At 41.6% G+C, this 17,996-nt stretch overlaps 1 protein-coding gene across 1 annotated transcript in view; it reads right to left on the bottom strand.

The window, feature by feature from the left end:
- Positions 1-774: 774 nt before the first annotated feature.
- Positions 775-17,996, bottom strand: part of lpin2 (lipin 2) — a 50,865-nt gene continuing 33,643 nt past the window's right edge. The window contains exons 15-20 of the mRNA XM_080726687.1: positions 15,728-15,876; positions 10,625-10,711; positions 9,220-9,372; positions 6,507-6,621; positions 4,999-5,102; positions 775-2,719 (exon numbers count right to left, since the gene is read on the bottom strand). Coding sequence (XP_080582813.1) covers positions 2,575-2,719; positions 4,999-5,102; positions 6,507-6,621; positions 9,220-9,372; positions 10,625-10,711; positions 15,728-15,876 — 753 coding nt within the window. The 3' untranslated portion in view covers positions 775-2,574. The remainder of the gene's footprint in view (positions 2,720-4,998; positions 5,103-6,506; positions 6,622-9,219; positions 9,373-10,624; positions 10,712-15,727; positions 15,877-17,996) is intronic.

The raw sequence follows: 17,996 nt of genomic DNA, 5'->3' as shown, positions 1-17,996 counted from the left end.
CACCCCGGGAGATAAAACTACAATTGTACAATTGCATGTAGTTTGAGGTCTACCGTCTCCAGAGCTCCGTCTCCTTTTTAGTTGTGTGGTCTTGTGTGTGGATGTACTGTAGAGGTGTGTGGAGGTGAGTGAATCATTCTACTGTACATCTCTGGGGTGCAGCTGAGAAAGTGCGTTGGATATTCATAAGGCAGCTGGTGAGGGAAACGTAGGACTTAAAGTGTATCTGACCTTCACCCCAAGAGCAGCACTGTTAGTGATCAGCAGCACGCGTAGACTACACACACACACACACACACACACAGGGGCGTCACACCAAATTCTGGGCCCTGGGTACAAGGATTCACTGTGGGCCCCCCATGAATGTTAACTATTGAAAAATAGCAGATATACAAGCTCACAGCGCGGCACCGAGTGCCGCGCTGCGAACTTGTAGATCTGCTATTTTTGACATTTTTTGAAAATGTGTGCAAGAAACCTATATGTTTCCATGTCAGTGATGCTCAAACTTTTTCATGTGAAGGACCCCCAAAATGATGTGAATTTGGCCACGGACCCAAAATTTGAGTTACAAATGTTCACTTAAAAAATACATAATATTCAAAGATTTGCGCACATTTTCACGACTTTTCAAAAATAGCAGATCTACAAGCTCGCAGCGCGGCACTCGGTGCCGCGCTGTGAGCTTGTATATCTGCTATTTTTCATTTGTTAAAGTTACTAGGGCCCCTCCACCTTGGGCCCTGGTAACTCAGTCCCACTTTCCTACCCCTTGTGACGCCCCTGCACACACACACGAAATATCTTGCAGGGACTCTAAGCATGACCTCACAGAGGGAAACCCTTCAGTTCAAACACTCAGCACTGTTACCGTGCCTCTCCTCTTTTCCACACAACGACAAAGCCAAGACTACAGTTTTTCCTGGGTTTGCCAACTCCAAGGAATGTATTAGTTTATGAAGCTTTGGCCTGCATGGAGGCCTGCGGGTCACCATGAAACAGGGTAAGGAATAAGTGATAAAAAACAAACACCCACACAAAGCTCTTAGTAATGGGTCCAGATGGGCTATTCTGGGAACCCAAGTTACTGTAGGTGCATGTCAACCAGCAACCGACCACGCCAAAACATCACAAGCATTACTACACTGCACCAGCCACCCGTTACTTGTCAAACAAGCAGAGACAGAGGTGTAATGGAAATCAATAACTTAAACCAATAACATCAATTATGATAAATAATTACTGCATTCACAACAAAAACAACTCAAGTGACTTTTTCAACGGTATCATCCTACATACATTTATAGGATGGCACAAAATACTGTGAAGCTTTTTTAGGAACCTATTTAAATCCAAACACACATACTGACTGAGCAAAGTGTGTCTCAGTCAAACTTTTTAAGTATTAACCATAACAGCTTTGGAATATTCAAATACTCCAAACCTATCCAGATTAAGTGGCCATTTTAGGACTAGATTGATGTGCATGTAAATCTAGTCACTGACTTGAATCCAACACAAAGACATATCGCCAGAGAGTTAAGGATAAAAAAAGAAATGCACATACCACTCCAATAACACAAAGAATGCCTGCCCAGATTTCTGGGCCAGTTGGAGTAAAGGTACGACACTAGCTTTGTTCTCCCATCTACAGGCGACGACGATTGCTGAATCCATAAAATTTGCCGTTTTATCCACGCTAACCCTTGTGTTCCTGTTTTGGGGGAAATAAAATCAAGGTATATGTATTCTTCTTATACAAGCTTTCCTTTCAAACCAGCTGGCAAAGTAGTTCCATTTTGCAGCCAGGACAAAAACTAAAAACTAAACAAAAAGCTGTATTTGGCAAGAAGCTTATGTTAGTTTCCTACCCACATTCCAAATATTCAAATACAGTTTCCTTCACTTCCTCAGCAGGTAGCTTAGCATGACATTGTTCAGGGTGATATGTAGGAAGCATAAGAACTTAAAGCCTGATTCATGCTTCTGAGACAAAACGTCCCGTCTTCAACTGACAAAAGTGTCCTTTCAGTTGAAAACAAAAGCATACGAAATTAAGCTTTTTCTTTGTCGCCCAAGCATGAATCAGGCTTAAAGTCTAATTTACACTTACAGAAAATAACACATTTTGAAGATAATAACTTAAGATTGGCCCCAGATGAGACATTTTCAAGATAATAACTTAAGAGTGGCCCCAGGTGAGACATCTTCATGTGCCTCGGCCTGGGGTTTGGTGCGTTTTAAAGTACTAGAAGTTGACAGTGCTGGCTTGGGTCTGGGACAGCTGTACTGTAGGAGGAGAGACCTGTTCATTCCACTCTCTCTCTCTCTGGGATGTGACTTGTTTTCTTTTCAGTATATCAGTGGGTTTCCTGGACACTGGTCTCCGTTTGATTCCCAACGAGTGACGACCGCTTTCCTCCTTATTCGTGGCCCCCGTCGCATCCCTGTCACTCCTCCAGCTGAAGTCTTAATAGCAGGGCTGCTGCAAGTGTCACGTTCCGTTCATAAAGTATGTGTGTAGGTTCTCTGTGTGTATGTTGTGTGTGTGTCTTGATGTGTGCCTGGGTTGTATCAGAGCAGTTCCTCAGGGTTGAAGTCAGCTATGGGCTGTCTCCAGTAACAGAAAGAGCTATACTCTGGCATGATGAAGGCCTCGTTCTGCTCTTTACTTAGCAGCGGGAAAACGTGCTCCACAAGCTCACTCAGCCTGCCGTAACTATGACAGAAAGAGGGAGAGAGAGGGGGAGATGCAATCAGAAACCTCAGCGATCCACTGCAGACACACTGCCTGCGGTCTGTCATATCAACAGCGTTCTATGATACTGCACTGTTCACTTCACCACCCTTACCGAAGCTGTTTAATCTGCCCGCACTCATTCTATATACAAATTAAATCAGACACACATATTTGTTTCATATTTATTCACACCGTTTAGACGGAAGCTTAAGGGTGCGAGAATGTCACTGCCTGCAGTGTTGCTACTTGTGTTGCATTGTGAATGTGTGCACGTGACAATTAGCAATCTGCAGGATACAAATTAAATGTAAGACATAGCAATGCCAATGCAACCTTGCCAACATCAGGGGTGGGGAAGGGTTAATGGCCATAGATACAATATATGAATAAACATGTTAATCAGTTCATTTGTGCCAGTTAGGTGTTTTTTATCATAGATTAAGGTTGTTTTTCTTGTATGAAAAACCCTAAACGTACATTTCCAACTTTAGTCTATGCTTCATACCCATATGAATAAGATCGATGACGTGGTGTGTTTATTTTTGGAACACAGTTCATATGAGATGATCTATGCAGATATCAATACAAAAATGACGTGAACCTGGATAATAGCGCCAATCTAGCGGCAGTGACCACTTCGGTGGTCTATGATATGCGATATTATATGCATGTATACTAACTGCTTTTCCTGAAATTAATTTGCCTTCTCAGAATCATCTCCATCACTTGAGTCATGCTCTCTTAAATCATTTATCGTTTCAGCAAATCTCTGACGATTACAACTGATTGCCCAGTACTCTTTTGTTCATGATGATGCGATGCCATGCGATGACGATAATCTTTTGTTCAAGTAAGTTTCATATTATATTGTCAAATGTCATTCTTTTTCCACTATTTATTTCACCAACACATGAGGGAGCACTTGTTTTTCTTTGCGCCGCATTGTGAGAATTTCGTAGATTTTTTTATTTTTCTCCTTCATGAAATTAGATGGGGGGGAAAAACATAGAATTTCGTTTTAAATCATGAAATGGGTCCTAAATAAAAGGACCCATAAAAATGTGCCTGCAACCCACAAATGGGTCCCGACCCAGTGTTTGGGAACCAGTGGTGTAGACTACTCGATCCATGTACACAATCTCTAAGAAGACTACAATGAATTACCCCTGAACTCCCAAAGATGGAATGAGAAAATGAGAACATATGTACTGTAAAAGCTCTGGCAGAGGTGACATAATGAGGCGGGTAAATGTCACTTACCCTCCACTACACCCTGGCCGTGTCAACGGCATATCCACTGGAAGTGATCTGACCCCGCCCGTATGTTTGACTTCATCCAACGTAACCAATTAGTCACATTCATTTGCTTGTGGAAAAATGCTACTGTAATGTACTAAAAAAATTAGGGATGGTCCGATCAGGTTTTTTGGAACCGATCACCGAGCACCGATCACAAAAGTTTGATCACCCGATACCGATCAATCACAGATCCGATCAAGTTATTATTTATATATTATTTATATTTTCTAAATGTTAATGTTTTAACTTTAATTAATTAATTCACTCATGAATTCATTTATATATTTGCCTTATAGTTATTTACCAGCATTACTATGTATTTATTATCATAGCAGTAACTAATTATTCCTTCAGCACTGTGGAAATCAATACCCCAAAATGGCCTCAAGTGGGCATACTGAACGGCTGGTTGATCGGATCGGATTGTGAATTTACCTTTTGATCTAAACCACCGATTATCGCCGATCACGCTTTGATCGGCCCGATCCGATCCATTGCCGATTGATCGGTAACATCTCTAAAAAAAATAAAATAAAAACATACGGGGGAGTGTGAAGAGGTGAAAAATCGAAGATTTCGAATAAAAACAAAACGTTTTTAATACTTTTTAAGGCTCAAATGTCGACCCAAATTGATTTCATACTTTTTTAACCACATTAACCCTTGCTTGCGTCCCTATTTTGGGGGAGAACACTGGACGAAAACAGCAGATCTTCAACCTCACATTGAGATGTGCTGTGATTGAAGAAAAAAAGCTTGCACAAATGTTCACGATTTTTCAAAAATAGCAGATCTACAAGCTGTGAGCTTGTATGTCTGCTATTTTTCAATAGTTAAAGTACCCAGGGCCCAGAATTTGGTGCGACGCCCCTGTGTGCGTGGAGTCCATACTGTATATGACGTGTGGATGGAGTGGCTGGACGACGTGTGCATGGAGTCGGTAGACGTGTGACACTTACGAGGACTTGTTGCCCTTGGTCTGCTCCTGAATCAGCTCTCCCTTGGGGTTGACTGTGAAGATCCTGCACTCGGGGACCCCCACCTCCTTGTAGGCAAACACATCCTGGACAGGGACCACACAAGGGTTAAAGACATAGGAGAAGAACAAAAAAAAAGAATTGGTTTCTTTGGAAAGAATCACATTAGTCATAGCTACGAATGAAGTGGTACAGACTAACATTAACCACGGCTTTTCCTGTTTGTGCTCCGCCTGATGTGAGTAATGGTGAAATTACTAGACTATACGTCTTAGCTGGTGAGTGCAAAGCCAAGAGTGTGTGTGTGTGTGTGTGTGTGTGTGTGTGTGTGTGTGTGTGTACGGGACGGGTGCACGTTGGGGGTTACTGGCTCCCTCCTGGGTTCCAACAGGGTGTTGGTGTTTTTGCAGCTGAAGATGAGACAGCGTACGCAGCTTGTTCTCCCTACCACGGATGAGGCCGCATGGGGCCGGAATCCATCAATGACCTCAGCCTGGTTCCAGCCTAAAGCCCATCTCGTACTGCACGACGTGTGCGTTTAATATTATTGGTAATCAATGTGTCATGTTTGTTGAACTAGTACACCCAGGGAGCAGGGTTTTTAGATCACTCACAGTGAGTCTATTTTTATGCACATAAAGCGAGACGAAAAAGTGCTCATTGAGAGCCACTTCTTTTGGGGTAGATTAACAAAGGAGAGGACACGAGTGCCTCAAGAAAGTGCATTTCATCTGTTTAGCACCCAGTGCACCAGGGTGGCAAAGGTTTCAATGATTCTGACTTGTAGTAGCAACAGATAGAGCTTCAAGCTGTCAATAACTGTACAGCAATCAGTGGTGGAAAAAGTACTCACATGTTTTACTTGAGTGAAAAGTATCAATACTGCAATGTAGAAATACTCTGTTAGGGTGCCCTCACACCAAAATACCTAGAGTGGAATCCACCAATGCATTTCAATGAGAATGGAGCGGTTTCATGGAGGTACAGGATTTCTGCAAAAAAAAAACGCTCAATTCTCATTGAAATGCATTGGCGGATTCCACTCTAGGTATTTTGGTGTGGCTGCAGCCTAACAAGTAAAAGGCCAGAATCTAAAATGTACTTGAGTAAAAGTATGAAAGTATTGGCATCAAATTATAGCAAAAGTACAAAATGTTTGAAAATAGCCAAGGTATAAAATAGGGTGGTTTAAAGTGGTTTATGTTTTTTTAATATTATAATTTATATCTGCAAAGTAACTAGTAACTAACGTTTTCAAATAAATGTAGTGGAGTAAAAGTACAATATCTGGATCCGAGGTGTAGTGGAGTAGAAGTGAAAGTATTGGAAACAGGAAATACTCAAGTACAGCAATAATAACTGACAGCAATAACGGTATCCTGCAACAGTGATGTTGTTAAAGCTACCAGCTAATACATAAAACAAACAGAAGAGACGTCCAGTGGACACGTGGCCCAAGGTATCAGGCCTTCATACAGTTATTGACTCACATTAGTTCTATTCCCGAAGGCAGCGTAGAACGGCTGTTTGTTATGCTGGAACAGGTTCTTGATGTCCGTAAGGCATTCGATCTTAAAGATCTCGGGTTTCTTCTCAATCACTTCCCTGCAAGCAAGCAGACGATTTGATTAGAGCATCGCCACGCCACGTGAGCTAATCCCCCTCAGCCCCTCTCTGACTATTTCTAGTTTGTTTGACTTGATAATGACTCGCGGCGGTCTCAGTCTGTCTCACTGGTTGTAAGATACAAAATATCAAAACATTGCAGAATGAACAAGAGATTTGAGCGCTGGGAGTGAGTTTTAACCCATTTAGGCCTAGAATTATTGACTGCTTTAACCAGTGAAAAATAGCAGATATACAATATCTGTAGATCTGCTATTTTTGAAAAAGTCATGAAAATGTGTGCAAATCTTTGAATATATGTATTTTCAAAGCGAACGTTTGTAACTCAAATTTTGCTTCTGGGTGGTCCCTGGAACTAGATATTTTGAAATGGGGGTCCGTGGCCAAATAAATATCATTTTGGGGGTCCTTCACATGAAAAGATTTGAGCACCACTGACATAGTAGTCTCTCAAGAACAGACTAACTGAGCTCCAGTCAAGTGAAAAGGACCTTTTCTTTGACGATGGCTGGCCAGATTGCTGACATAGAAACATAGGTTTTTTTCCAAACATCTTAGAAGGATTCAAAAGACACTTATAGAATCGGGTCAAAATTCAAATTTTCACGATTTTTCAAAAATAGCAGATCTACAAGCTCGCAGCGCGGCACTCGGTGCCGCGCTGTGAGCTTGTATATCTGCTATTTTTTTTATATTTAAAGCATAACATATTGCGTCATAATGTGTTCAGGCCTAAATGGGTTAAAATGAGAATGACTTCTGGGAGCGAGAAGGATTTAGGTTTTAAGGTGCTGAAATTCAGAGACAATCTGAGGTTAGAATACCGACTTGGAGGATCAAGAACATACATGCTGAAAGCGGCCAATATTCAAATAAAATCTTGCATGTATACAAGTGGACCCAAATGGATTGCGGGTCCTTTTGGGTCCACTTTTACACTCCCGAGTTAAAACAACACTTTCACTGTGTTTGTGTTTGTGTATGCCTTAGCAATGGTATGACTTGATGATTGTCAGTAGGGATGGCCGATATCGATATCCGATATAATTAATAGCTGGTAAAACGATATAAACCAATGTTGATATGATCTCTTCTGTATTAAAAAATAATAATACATTTGTCCATTCTGAAACACTGCTAAACACAACAATTTGAAAAAGCAATGCCTATTCATTCCAAAACTAGGGAAGCACGTTATTGAAACATCCCAACATATCCCAACATAAACAGCTTGAATGTAGTATTTCTATATAAAAATGTTTCTGAATTGTTGACCCTTTTGTAAGAAAACAATGATAGAATCTGGGCCTTCATCATCACAAAATGGCTTTTTCAGGCTTAAAAATCAACATAATTATTATTATGATATCGGTTCGATACCGATATTGCATTTGAAGACTTTTAACTCATACCGCCATTTGCAAATAGCTTCGTACTTTCATATGCCTCTGTCTCCATAGACTTCCATGTAATTCATAGTGCACTGATAATGTCATGTCCATGCCTAGATCATGCACCACGTGTGTGTACATTGCTCACAGCTTTCAAACAAAAAAATCCGAATGGAAATCCGTTCAGGCATTCATTAACTAGCAGCCATTATGTTTTCCTAAAATGTAAAAAAAGATGGCTGCCATGTTTGAAAGATGGGGTTGCTATGGGGGTTAAACATGCAATTTCGCGATTGCCATCATGCCTACTACATTTTTTGGGGTCCAAGATTTTCTTTTTTTTTTAGATTTTTTTTTCAAAAACAGGAAATTCTCGGGATTATCGGGCCTGGCAGGGAGGGACATTAGCATATTCTCGGGACTATCGGGCCTAGCAGGGAATGAGTTAACGCCATTTGTGCTAAAACACGTTTTTTTTTTATATCACCGCGCTTGGCCGCCTCATGTAAAATAGAACGGGTACACATTATTGTGTATCATTATTTTATGCTTTAACTATTGAAAAATAGCCGATATACAAGCTCACAGCGCGCGCTGCGAGCTTGTAGATCTGCTATTTTTGAAAAATCGTGAAAATTTTAATTTTGACCCGATTCTATAAGTGTCTTTTGAATCCTTCTAAGATTTTTTGAAAAACCCTATGTTTCTATGTCAGCAATCTGGCCAGCTATCCTCAAAGAAAAGGACCTTTTCACTTAAACGGAGCTCAGTTAGGCTGTTCTTGAGAGACTACTATGTCAGTGGTTCTCAAACCTTTTCATGTGAAGGACCCCCAAAATTATATTTATTTGGCCACTGACCCGCATCTCAAAATATTTAGTTCCGGGGACCACCCAGAAGCAAAATTTGAGTTACAAACGTTCACTTAGAAAATACATATGCATATATTCAAAGATTTGCACACATTTTCACGACTTTTTCCAAAAATAGCAGATCTACAAGCTCGCAGCGCGGCACTCGGTGCCGCGCTGTGAGCTTGTATATCTGCTATTTTTCACTGGTTAAAGCATTCAATAATTCTAGGCCTAAATGGGTTTTAAGACCAACAGCGGCCGACACCGACATGAGGACAGATTAATTGCCCCATCCCTGATTTTCAGACCGTGTTAACGGGGAAATACTCTACCTGTGGAAAGCAGAGAAGAGGCTGCTGGGGGACAGCATGAGCGGGCCTCTGGGAAGGATGGTGCCCTCGTCATTAACCCACTGCAAGTAGCCACGTGTCATGTGTGCCATGCCGATGGCCCGCGCAGAGCAGTATAGGAACTTGTAGCCGTTCCTGCCAAAGGGAAAAGCAAATGCTCATTAGGAGCCCCGACACCGTCATGGACCTTTCCTCGATGAAAGCAAAGAATAGAACTCGCCCATGGTGGAGCGTGTCATGGGGTCAGTGAAGTATAGAGTCACTACCAATGGAGTTCATGAGCTAATTGAAGGCAGTAACGGAACATTTACTCTTACAGTTAAAGGAGCTATATATAGTCTACTTTTTCTTGAAAAACGTATGCTAAAATAAAAATAAGGTTTCGAAAATATTTTATAAAAAAACAAGCTTCATACATGTGTTTTAATTCAAAAATGACCACAAAAAGCGTAAAATAATGATTAAATAATAATTTTGGCCATTGTCAGGCCGACACTTTGTTTACATTCTAGTCTATTCTTTGATAGTGTTAGACTAGGATGTAAAACAAAGTGTTGGCCTGACAATGGCCAAAATGATTATTTTATCATTATTTTACGCTTTTTGTGGTCATTTTTGAACAGAAACACATGTATAAAGCTTTTTTTTTTTTTAAATATGTTCGAAACATTCTTTTTATTTTAGCATCCGTTTTTCTAGAAAAAGTTGACTATAGTTCCTTTAAAAGAGCCTATAGAGTAATTCTACACATATTCTAAGGGTATCTGAAAGACACGTACAAGATTCTTCTACTGAGAGAGAACACATTTAAGGTCCCAAAATAATTCACATTACTGCCACATTTTTTTATTATATATATCTTGTTTATTCCTGATCATAGACCTAAACAATTTATAGGGCTGTCACGATTATGACATTTTCCATGACGATTGATTGTCACTCAAATAATTGCGATTAACGATTTAATTGTGTTTTTGTCGTTGACAATTACATTTCTGTTTGGCTTTTAGGCTTTGAAGTTGCACATGGTATATATGACACATAACCTAAATATACAAAGAAATTACTGACATATTTGACAACTTTATACTTTAAAAAGAACATTGATAGTGGAAATAGCCGTCACCAGCTCACAACGCGTCGCGATGCAACGCGTTGTGAGCTTGTAGATCTGCTATTTCCACTATTTTTTACTTTAAAATATACGAATATTTTTCAACATGGAAATGATTATGACGATTATGAAAAATAATCGCGATGATGTCAAATCATTGCGATTAGATGATTATGTAATAATTGTGACAGCCCTAACAATTTGACTGACATTTTTGCACAAAAACAGTATTATAAAAATCAACATAGCCAGTGTTTGTCTGAGTGTACGTACTCGGCTACTGAGTGGTAGAGCTTGGCGATCCCCTGGTGGGTCCAGTCTTTCCCCAGCTGTGGCAGGATCTGTCCAAACACATCTGACCTGAAATGTTTAAAAAATCAGACAGAGATGCAAAACACATGACCGACTGGACGATAGGTATGTTCCCGATTCCTTGCCACCTCTCAGGTGTACCACTCAGCGTGCAACTTGTGTGTGAAAAGTCTTAACCTGTTAAAGCCCCAGGGGGGTCCAGGGGAAAAATCCGCCTAAAATGTATTGTGCATTCTGTACGTCTTGACAATGAATGAATCAATCGGATGTATTGATAGTTAGACAAGCACAACAGGATAGACAAGAGACAGACAGACAATCAATGTGGAAATAATGTGACGTGACATCAGCAGGTGGAGATACGCTAGATATACATATACAAAGTATACATATACAAATGATTTAAAGTCCACTCATTGCTATTACAGGGCCTCCAAAGCATCCTGGATTGCCATTTTTCATCAATACCTAAAAAATACTTTATATAAAGTATACTGTACATATAACTGTACGTACGTGTGTGTGTGTGTGTGTGTGTGTGTGTGTGTGTGTGTGTGTGTGCGTGCGTGCGTGCATAAAAGATTGAATAGTGTTGCCAAACTATATAAGCTAATTTGGGCCAAATAGTCTAGGCATCGCCCCGAGAAGTGACGTGGCTTTGGCAGTTACGCATTTGTCGGTCTGAGCCATTGACGCCCCTTTTTTTTCCTAATCTTGTGGCATCAGGTGTACGTCACCAAACTGGGCAGGACGACTAAGCTCTCCGGCAGCGCCCCGCTGTTCAGAGGACGTCACAAAACGTCAAAAACATCTGGCCGTTTCATGTGAAACGGACGACATTATGAAACCCCTTGCTCTTCCCGTTAATGAGGACGGGTTCCTCTGGCAGGGGTGGGGACTGTGCCTCAGCCTTCAGCTTACGGCTGTGGAGGAAGCCCACACACACTGAAATGTAAATTACCTCATTATGGAGCCTATGCTTCCCACCATGCCTTCCAATAGACAGCTACTCATCTCACACACACACACACACACACACACACACACACACACACACACACACACACACACACACACACACACACACACACACACACACACACACACACACACACACACACACACACACACACACACACACACACACACACGTCACAAGGGGGGGGGGGGGGAGTGGGACTGAGTTACTAGGGCCCAAGGTGGAGGGGCCTGGAATTATTTTATACATTATTTTATGCACAAGCCGCGCTGCGAGCTTGTAGATCTGCTATTTTTTGAAAAGTCGTATTTTTTAAGCGAACATTTGTAACTCAAATTTTGCTTCTAATATTTTGAGATGGGGGTCCGTGGCCAAATATATATCATTTTGGGGGTCCTTCACATGAAGAGGTTTGATCACCACTGACATAGAAACAGGTTTTTCAAAACACCTTAGAAGGATTTGAAATATTCAAAGACTTGCACAAATGTTCACGATAAAAAAAAGAAAGCAGATATACAAGCTACTGTAACAGCGTTAGCTTGTTTATCTGCTATTTTTCAATAGTAATAATCGTAATGTATTCCCAGTATAAATAGGTTAAACCCACAGTGAATCCTTGTACCCAGGGCCCAGAATTTGGTGCAACACCCCTGCACCACGCGCACGCACACGCACACGCACACACACACAGGCCAAGGGTTCACCAGGATAATAAGCAGCAGTCAACCTTGGCCCATTTGATGTTGTTCATCTCTACGCGTCACAGAGTGGGTGTCGGGAGACAGCACAACGGTCGGTCTGCACATTGATTTGGCGGGGCCAAAGGCAAGACATGACTATAAAAAGATTCCAAGTCGTGTAAACGCTGTGGCATGCCATTCGCCTATTCCGTTCTGAATGGGTTTAAATTTTAAAAGGGCTTGAGGAGGTGCACATTTTTTGTCCCATACAAGTGGACATGATGCTCTGTCTGAGTAGGAGAATAATGATGGAGAATCGATTTGTGAGAATGTTAAAGAAAAGAAAATATGTCTCACTGTTAAATCAATGGATGGAGGGGGCCTTATTTCAGTGTGTGAGCAAAATATTGGCTTTTGAACACAAAAAACAAATAATCACTGCACTGTGTGGCCATGCCAGCACTGGCGTTCATATCTTCCATGTAATCTGGGATTTCTATTCATGAAAGCCCTTCTTAGAACAGAATGTGATGATCAAAGGCCAATTAATTTATTCAGGCCTAGAATTATTGAATGCTTTAACCAGTGAAAAATAGCAGATATACAAGCTCACAGCGCGGCACCGAGTGCCGCGCTGCGAGCTTGTAGATCTGCCATTTTTGAAATAAATGTTTGCAAATCTTTGAATATATGTATTTTCAAAGCGAACGTTTGTAACTAAAATCTTGCTTCTGGGTGGTCCCTGGAACTAGATATTTTGAAATGGGGGTCCGTGGCCAAATAAATATCATTTTGGGGGTCCTTCACATGAAAAGGTTTGAGAACCACTGACATAGTAGTCTCTCGAGAACAGACTAACTGAGCTCCAGTGAAGTGAAAAGGACCTTTTCTTTGACGATGGCTGGCCAGATTGCTGACATAGAAACATTGGGTATTTCAAAAAACCTTAGAAGGATTCAAAAGACACTTATAGAATCGATTTTTCAAAAATGGCAGATCTACAAGCTCGCAGCGCGGCACTCGGTGCCGCGCTGTGAGCTTGTATATCTGCCATTTTTTTATATTTAAAGCATAAAATATTGCGTCATATTGTGTTCAGGCCTAAATGGGTTAAATGTGTGCGTCATAATAAGAATGTATTCAACGATTGGATTGCCAGACAAGTATGACTCCGCTCAAAGACGGGCTGTTTCTGACCGAGGAGAAACCCTTTTAACAGCGGTTCTGAAACTATCTGTCTGTCTGTCTCTTCTCCTCCTCGAGTCCTCGGCCGCGTCTCCTCCTACGGATTCAATGAGCTCCCCGACCCCGGGCCGGCCGCATTAGAGAGAGTAGGGGGCTGTGCTGAGTGTTTTCAATAGAGTTATGGTGTTTTCAGATAGACCATGTGACCTATAATACTATGATAATTTCGGGGCGTGTCAGCGGAGCTTTAAGTAAAAGCATCAATACTGCAAAATAAAAATACTCTGTTACAAGCAGTGTTGCTTTGGGATTTTCTTTTCCGGGCGGACGGTCATTTATTGACGTCACGCGTTTACACGCTCGTGCACCGTTCGGTGCCGTCCGTGCGTCCGTGTGGGAATTTTTCCGACCACACGGCGGTCGCGTCCGGCCTCCAAAGCGCTACTGGTTACAAGTAAAGGTCCGGAATTCAAAATGTACTTGAGTAAAAGTATGAAAGTGTTGGCACCAGAATGTACTTATCCCATTCAGGCCGGGAACACATTTTGCTGTTTGGGAGGGGCTTACAGTACATGTACAGTATGTAGCAACATATTTGTTTTGTAGGCTAATTTCTGATTTAGCCCTATTCTATAGGTTAGGCCTAAAAGTACCAAAAGTAAAGTAAAACATGTTTGAAAATAGCAGATCTACAAGCTCACAACACGTCACATCTTGTAGATCGGCTATTTATAACCAGGTGTTGTCTGGTTGTAGCCTACTGTACTGTTGTACTGGGTTGGTTGAACTAGAATCATTGGTTCTATAACCAGGTGTGGTCTTGTTGTACTGTATTGTACTGTATTCCTTAAAATTGTGTTTTTCATCAAAAAGATGAGAAAATGCTGTGTGAAATAATTTTAGATAAGATGGATAATATGATCTATATTATTTGCTGACACAAAATTTAAAGGGGTAAAATAATTGTCCTGACTAAAACTAGACTAAAATGTCAACCGTTTTTGTTGACTAAACTAGACTAACTAAAATGACATTGTCTTGGACTAAGATAAAGACTAAAAGGCACGACTTTTAGTCGACTAAAACTTGACTAAATAAAGACAGGATGAGGTTGACTAAATGTGATAAAAACTAACAAGGGCGATTGCAACTGGACTAAGACTGACATTAAATTAAAAAGAAATAGCTCATAAAATTAACACTAAGTGGAGTAGAAGTAAAAGTATTGGAAATTGGAAATACTCAAGTAAAACACACCTCAAAATTGTACTCAAGTACATTGCTTAAAGGGGGCATGACACGGCCAAAACAGCTAATTATGGCTATCAAATTAGCCAATTTTTTTAATGATGTCATGTACCCCCATGTTAAATGACCCAATCAAATTAATTAATTGTAGTTACTGTACTGAAAGTAGTACTTTCTGTACAGTAACTGAAATAAATTAATTTGATTGGGCTAATATGGGGGGAGGGGCGGAGTCGATTATCCATATCATTATCTTTTGAAACTGCCCCAAAAAAAAGCTGTCCGAGGTGTGTTTCCGACTTTCTAAACCAACTTTAAAACTATCAGTTCTAGGGGTAAAAATTATATAGCATTCGCTATAAAATCAATGGTTAGACCGATAAAAAAGTACATGTCTTCTTCAAAAAAGGTGTCAAAAAAGGTGTACGAGGGTCAACACGCTTCTCCCCGTCTATGAGACGGTTTTGTCGGCCATACCCTGCTGTCTCTTACCCTAACCTGACTGGAGCACCCGGGACACCGGAGCAACCGTAGAACGAGGGTCCAGCGATCTCCTCCTCCTCCTCCGCAGAGGAGGTCCGCGGCTCATACACTCTGTGTGTGTGTGTGTGTAGCCTGTGTGTGTGTGTGTGTGTGTGTGCTTTCGCGCGCGTGTGTGTGTGTGTGTGTGTGTGTGTGTGTGTGCGTGTGTACACACACACAATAGCTCTCGCAAATAGCCGTGCGGTGCAGCGCTAGCCGCGCTACACGCTAACAACAAGGCATCATGTTGTGCGCGGCACCGCACGACGGACGAAGTATACATTGCGCGGCACCGCACGACGGACAAAGTATACATTCACTACTAACTGATACGGCCCCGCCTCCTTTTCAGACTGTTTGAAGAAACACCACGTGACCTACTGTATCATAATGTTAAATTTCGGCCGGTGTCGCCACTCCTTTAAGTAAATGTACTTGGTTACATACTTGGTGATGGTGCCGTCGATGTCGGAGATGATGACCTTGTCGTCCCAGTTCCACAGGTAGATGGTGCCCTCGCAGCGGCACGTGCCCTGGTACTGGGTGGTGATGCTGAACGTCACGTCGTTGGGCCCTTCCTTCAGCTTCAGACTGGCCTGGGGGAGGAAGAAACAGAGCCTTAACATCACATTTAGGCCTAGGATTATTATTGACCGCTTTAACAATTGAAAAATAGCAGATATACAAGCTCACAGCGCGGCACCGAGTGCCGCGCTGCGAGCTTGTAGATCTGCCATTTTTGAAAAATCGTGACATTTCTTTGCAAGTCTTTGAATATATCTATTTAAAAGCGAACATTTGTAACTCAAATATTTGCTTCTGGGTGGTCCCTGGAACAACATATTTTGAGATGGGGGGTCCGCGGCCAAATACCTGTCATTTTGGGGGTCCTTGACATGAAAAGGTTTGAGAACAACATGATTTAGAAGAAGGATTTAGAAGTCGGGTCAAAGATCGGGTCAAAGATATTCAAAGACTTGCACACATTTTCACGGTTTTTCAAAAATAGCAGATCTACAAGCTCGCAGCGCGGCACTCGGTGCCGCGCTGTGAGCTTGTATATCTGCTATTTTTCAATAGTTAAAGCATAAAATAATGGTTTAAGTGGTTAAAATCTAACGCGACTCGGGCGCGTTCCAGGTATTTGAGAGTTAACATCGTTTAGACCAGGGTTCTTCCAACGTGTTCAGGCCAAGGACCCCTCAGCTGAGAGAGAGATGAAGCAGGGATCCCCACGACATATTGTATAAAATTGTGTTGCAGATTAAAAATTTTCATAGATTTCATAGACGGCTTAGACTTTGACAGCACTGTCGTCATGTTGGAGTAATGTGTATTTTCAGACATTTAACCACTTAAACTGTCAAATACTTAGTGTGCTCTTCTTTTCCCTCTACAAACCTCTTTGCCAAAAATAGCCGATCTACAAGCTTACAGCTATCAGCTATTGTTGGCTAATGTTCCACTCAGAAATGAATAGGGATGCTATAGGTTTCAGATGGTTCATTTAAAAAACATGATCCTATCACACAGATTTGGTGGCCCCCCCTGTAGTAACTCTGAGGACTCCTAGGGGACCCTGACCCCCTGTTGAAGACCCCTGATTTAGACTGTATCTGTGTCACCACTTTAACCATTATTTTATGCTTTAAACTATTGAAAAATAGCAGATTTACAAGCTCGCAGCGTGGCACTCGGGCGAGCTTGTAGATCTGCTATTTTTGAAAAATCGTGATAATGTGTGTAAATCGTTGAATGTGTGTATTTTTAAAGCAGACATTTTGTAACGCAAATCCTTCGTTTCTCTTGGGTCCCTGGAACAAAATATTTACAGATGGGGGGTCCGCGGTCAAACACATGTAATTCTAGGAGGTCCTTCACATGAAAAGATTTGAGCACCACTGATCATAGAAACATACGTTTTTCAGAAAAACGCTAGGATTTAGAGATACATTTTTAGGTATTTTTCGGTCCCAAATGGGCCATTCATCACACATACAAACGTGTTCTTCTGAGGCATGCATGTGCAAATAGAGGCATGCAACCGTCTCTTGCACGCGCGCAAAACCCCCCACACGCTTGCACACATTCATGCACACGTGCAAGCACCCCTTCACATCCCCCTCCACGCACGAACAAACCCATTTACACATACACGCACACCTTGTCAAACCTCGACAGTGACTACGGCTGTTAAAGTCAGTTTTTTAAGTAACACTGTACAAGGCAGCACTCTTCCAATATGCTGCGTTTTAGTGATGCTAATGGTTTTGGAGCCACCTAGAGGCTTGTATGGGAATGAACACCAGGACAGAGTTAGCTGGCCAGCAGAGGGTGCTCAAGTCTACCAAACAAACACCAGTCAATATCACAGGGACATGTTTAGCCTGCCTGTGTAATCTGAGGACAGAATGAAACATGTGGGCCATGTCCACGTCCATGTCCAGGTCCATGTCAGTCAGACAGACAGACAGACAGACAACCTTTAATTCCCAGAGGGGGTTCACTTAATCCAGTTTCCTTCCTAAAAGCCAGCATCACATTACAGCTCATTAAAGGAATAATAAAAGGAACTACTGGGAAATTAGTCACCTGACAGCTTCACTTATAAAAGCGAGAGAGAAGGAACATAAATGACACACTGGTAGTACCAATGATGGAATCACAAATGAACAAATCATTCATGTTTGGGATTATAACATACACTCAGATTAGA

Source organism: Nannobrachium achirus, assembly GCF_963921795.1.
Source record: "Nannobrachium achirus genome assembly, chromosome: 5".
In the NCBI taxonomy this organism is placed as follows: domain Eukaryota; kingdom Metazoa; phylum Chordata; class Actinopteri; order Myctophiformes; family Myctophidae; genus Nannobrachium; species Nannobrachium achirus.
This window is presented reverse-complemented; position numbering and strand designations above follow the sequence as displayed.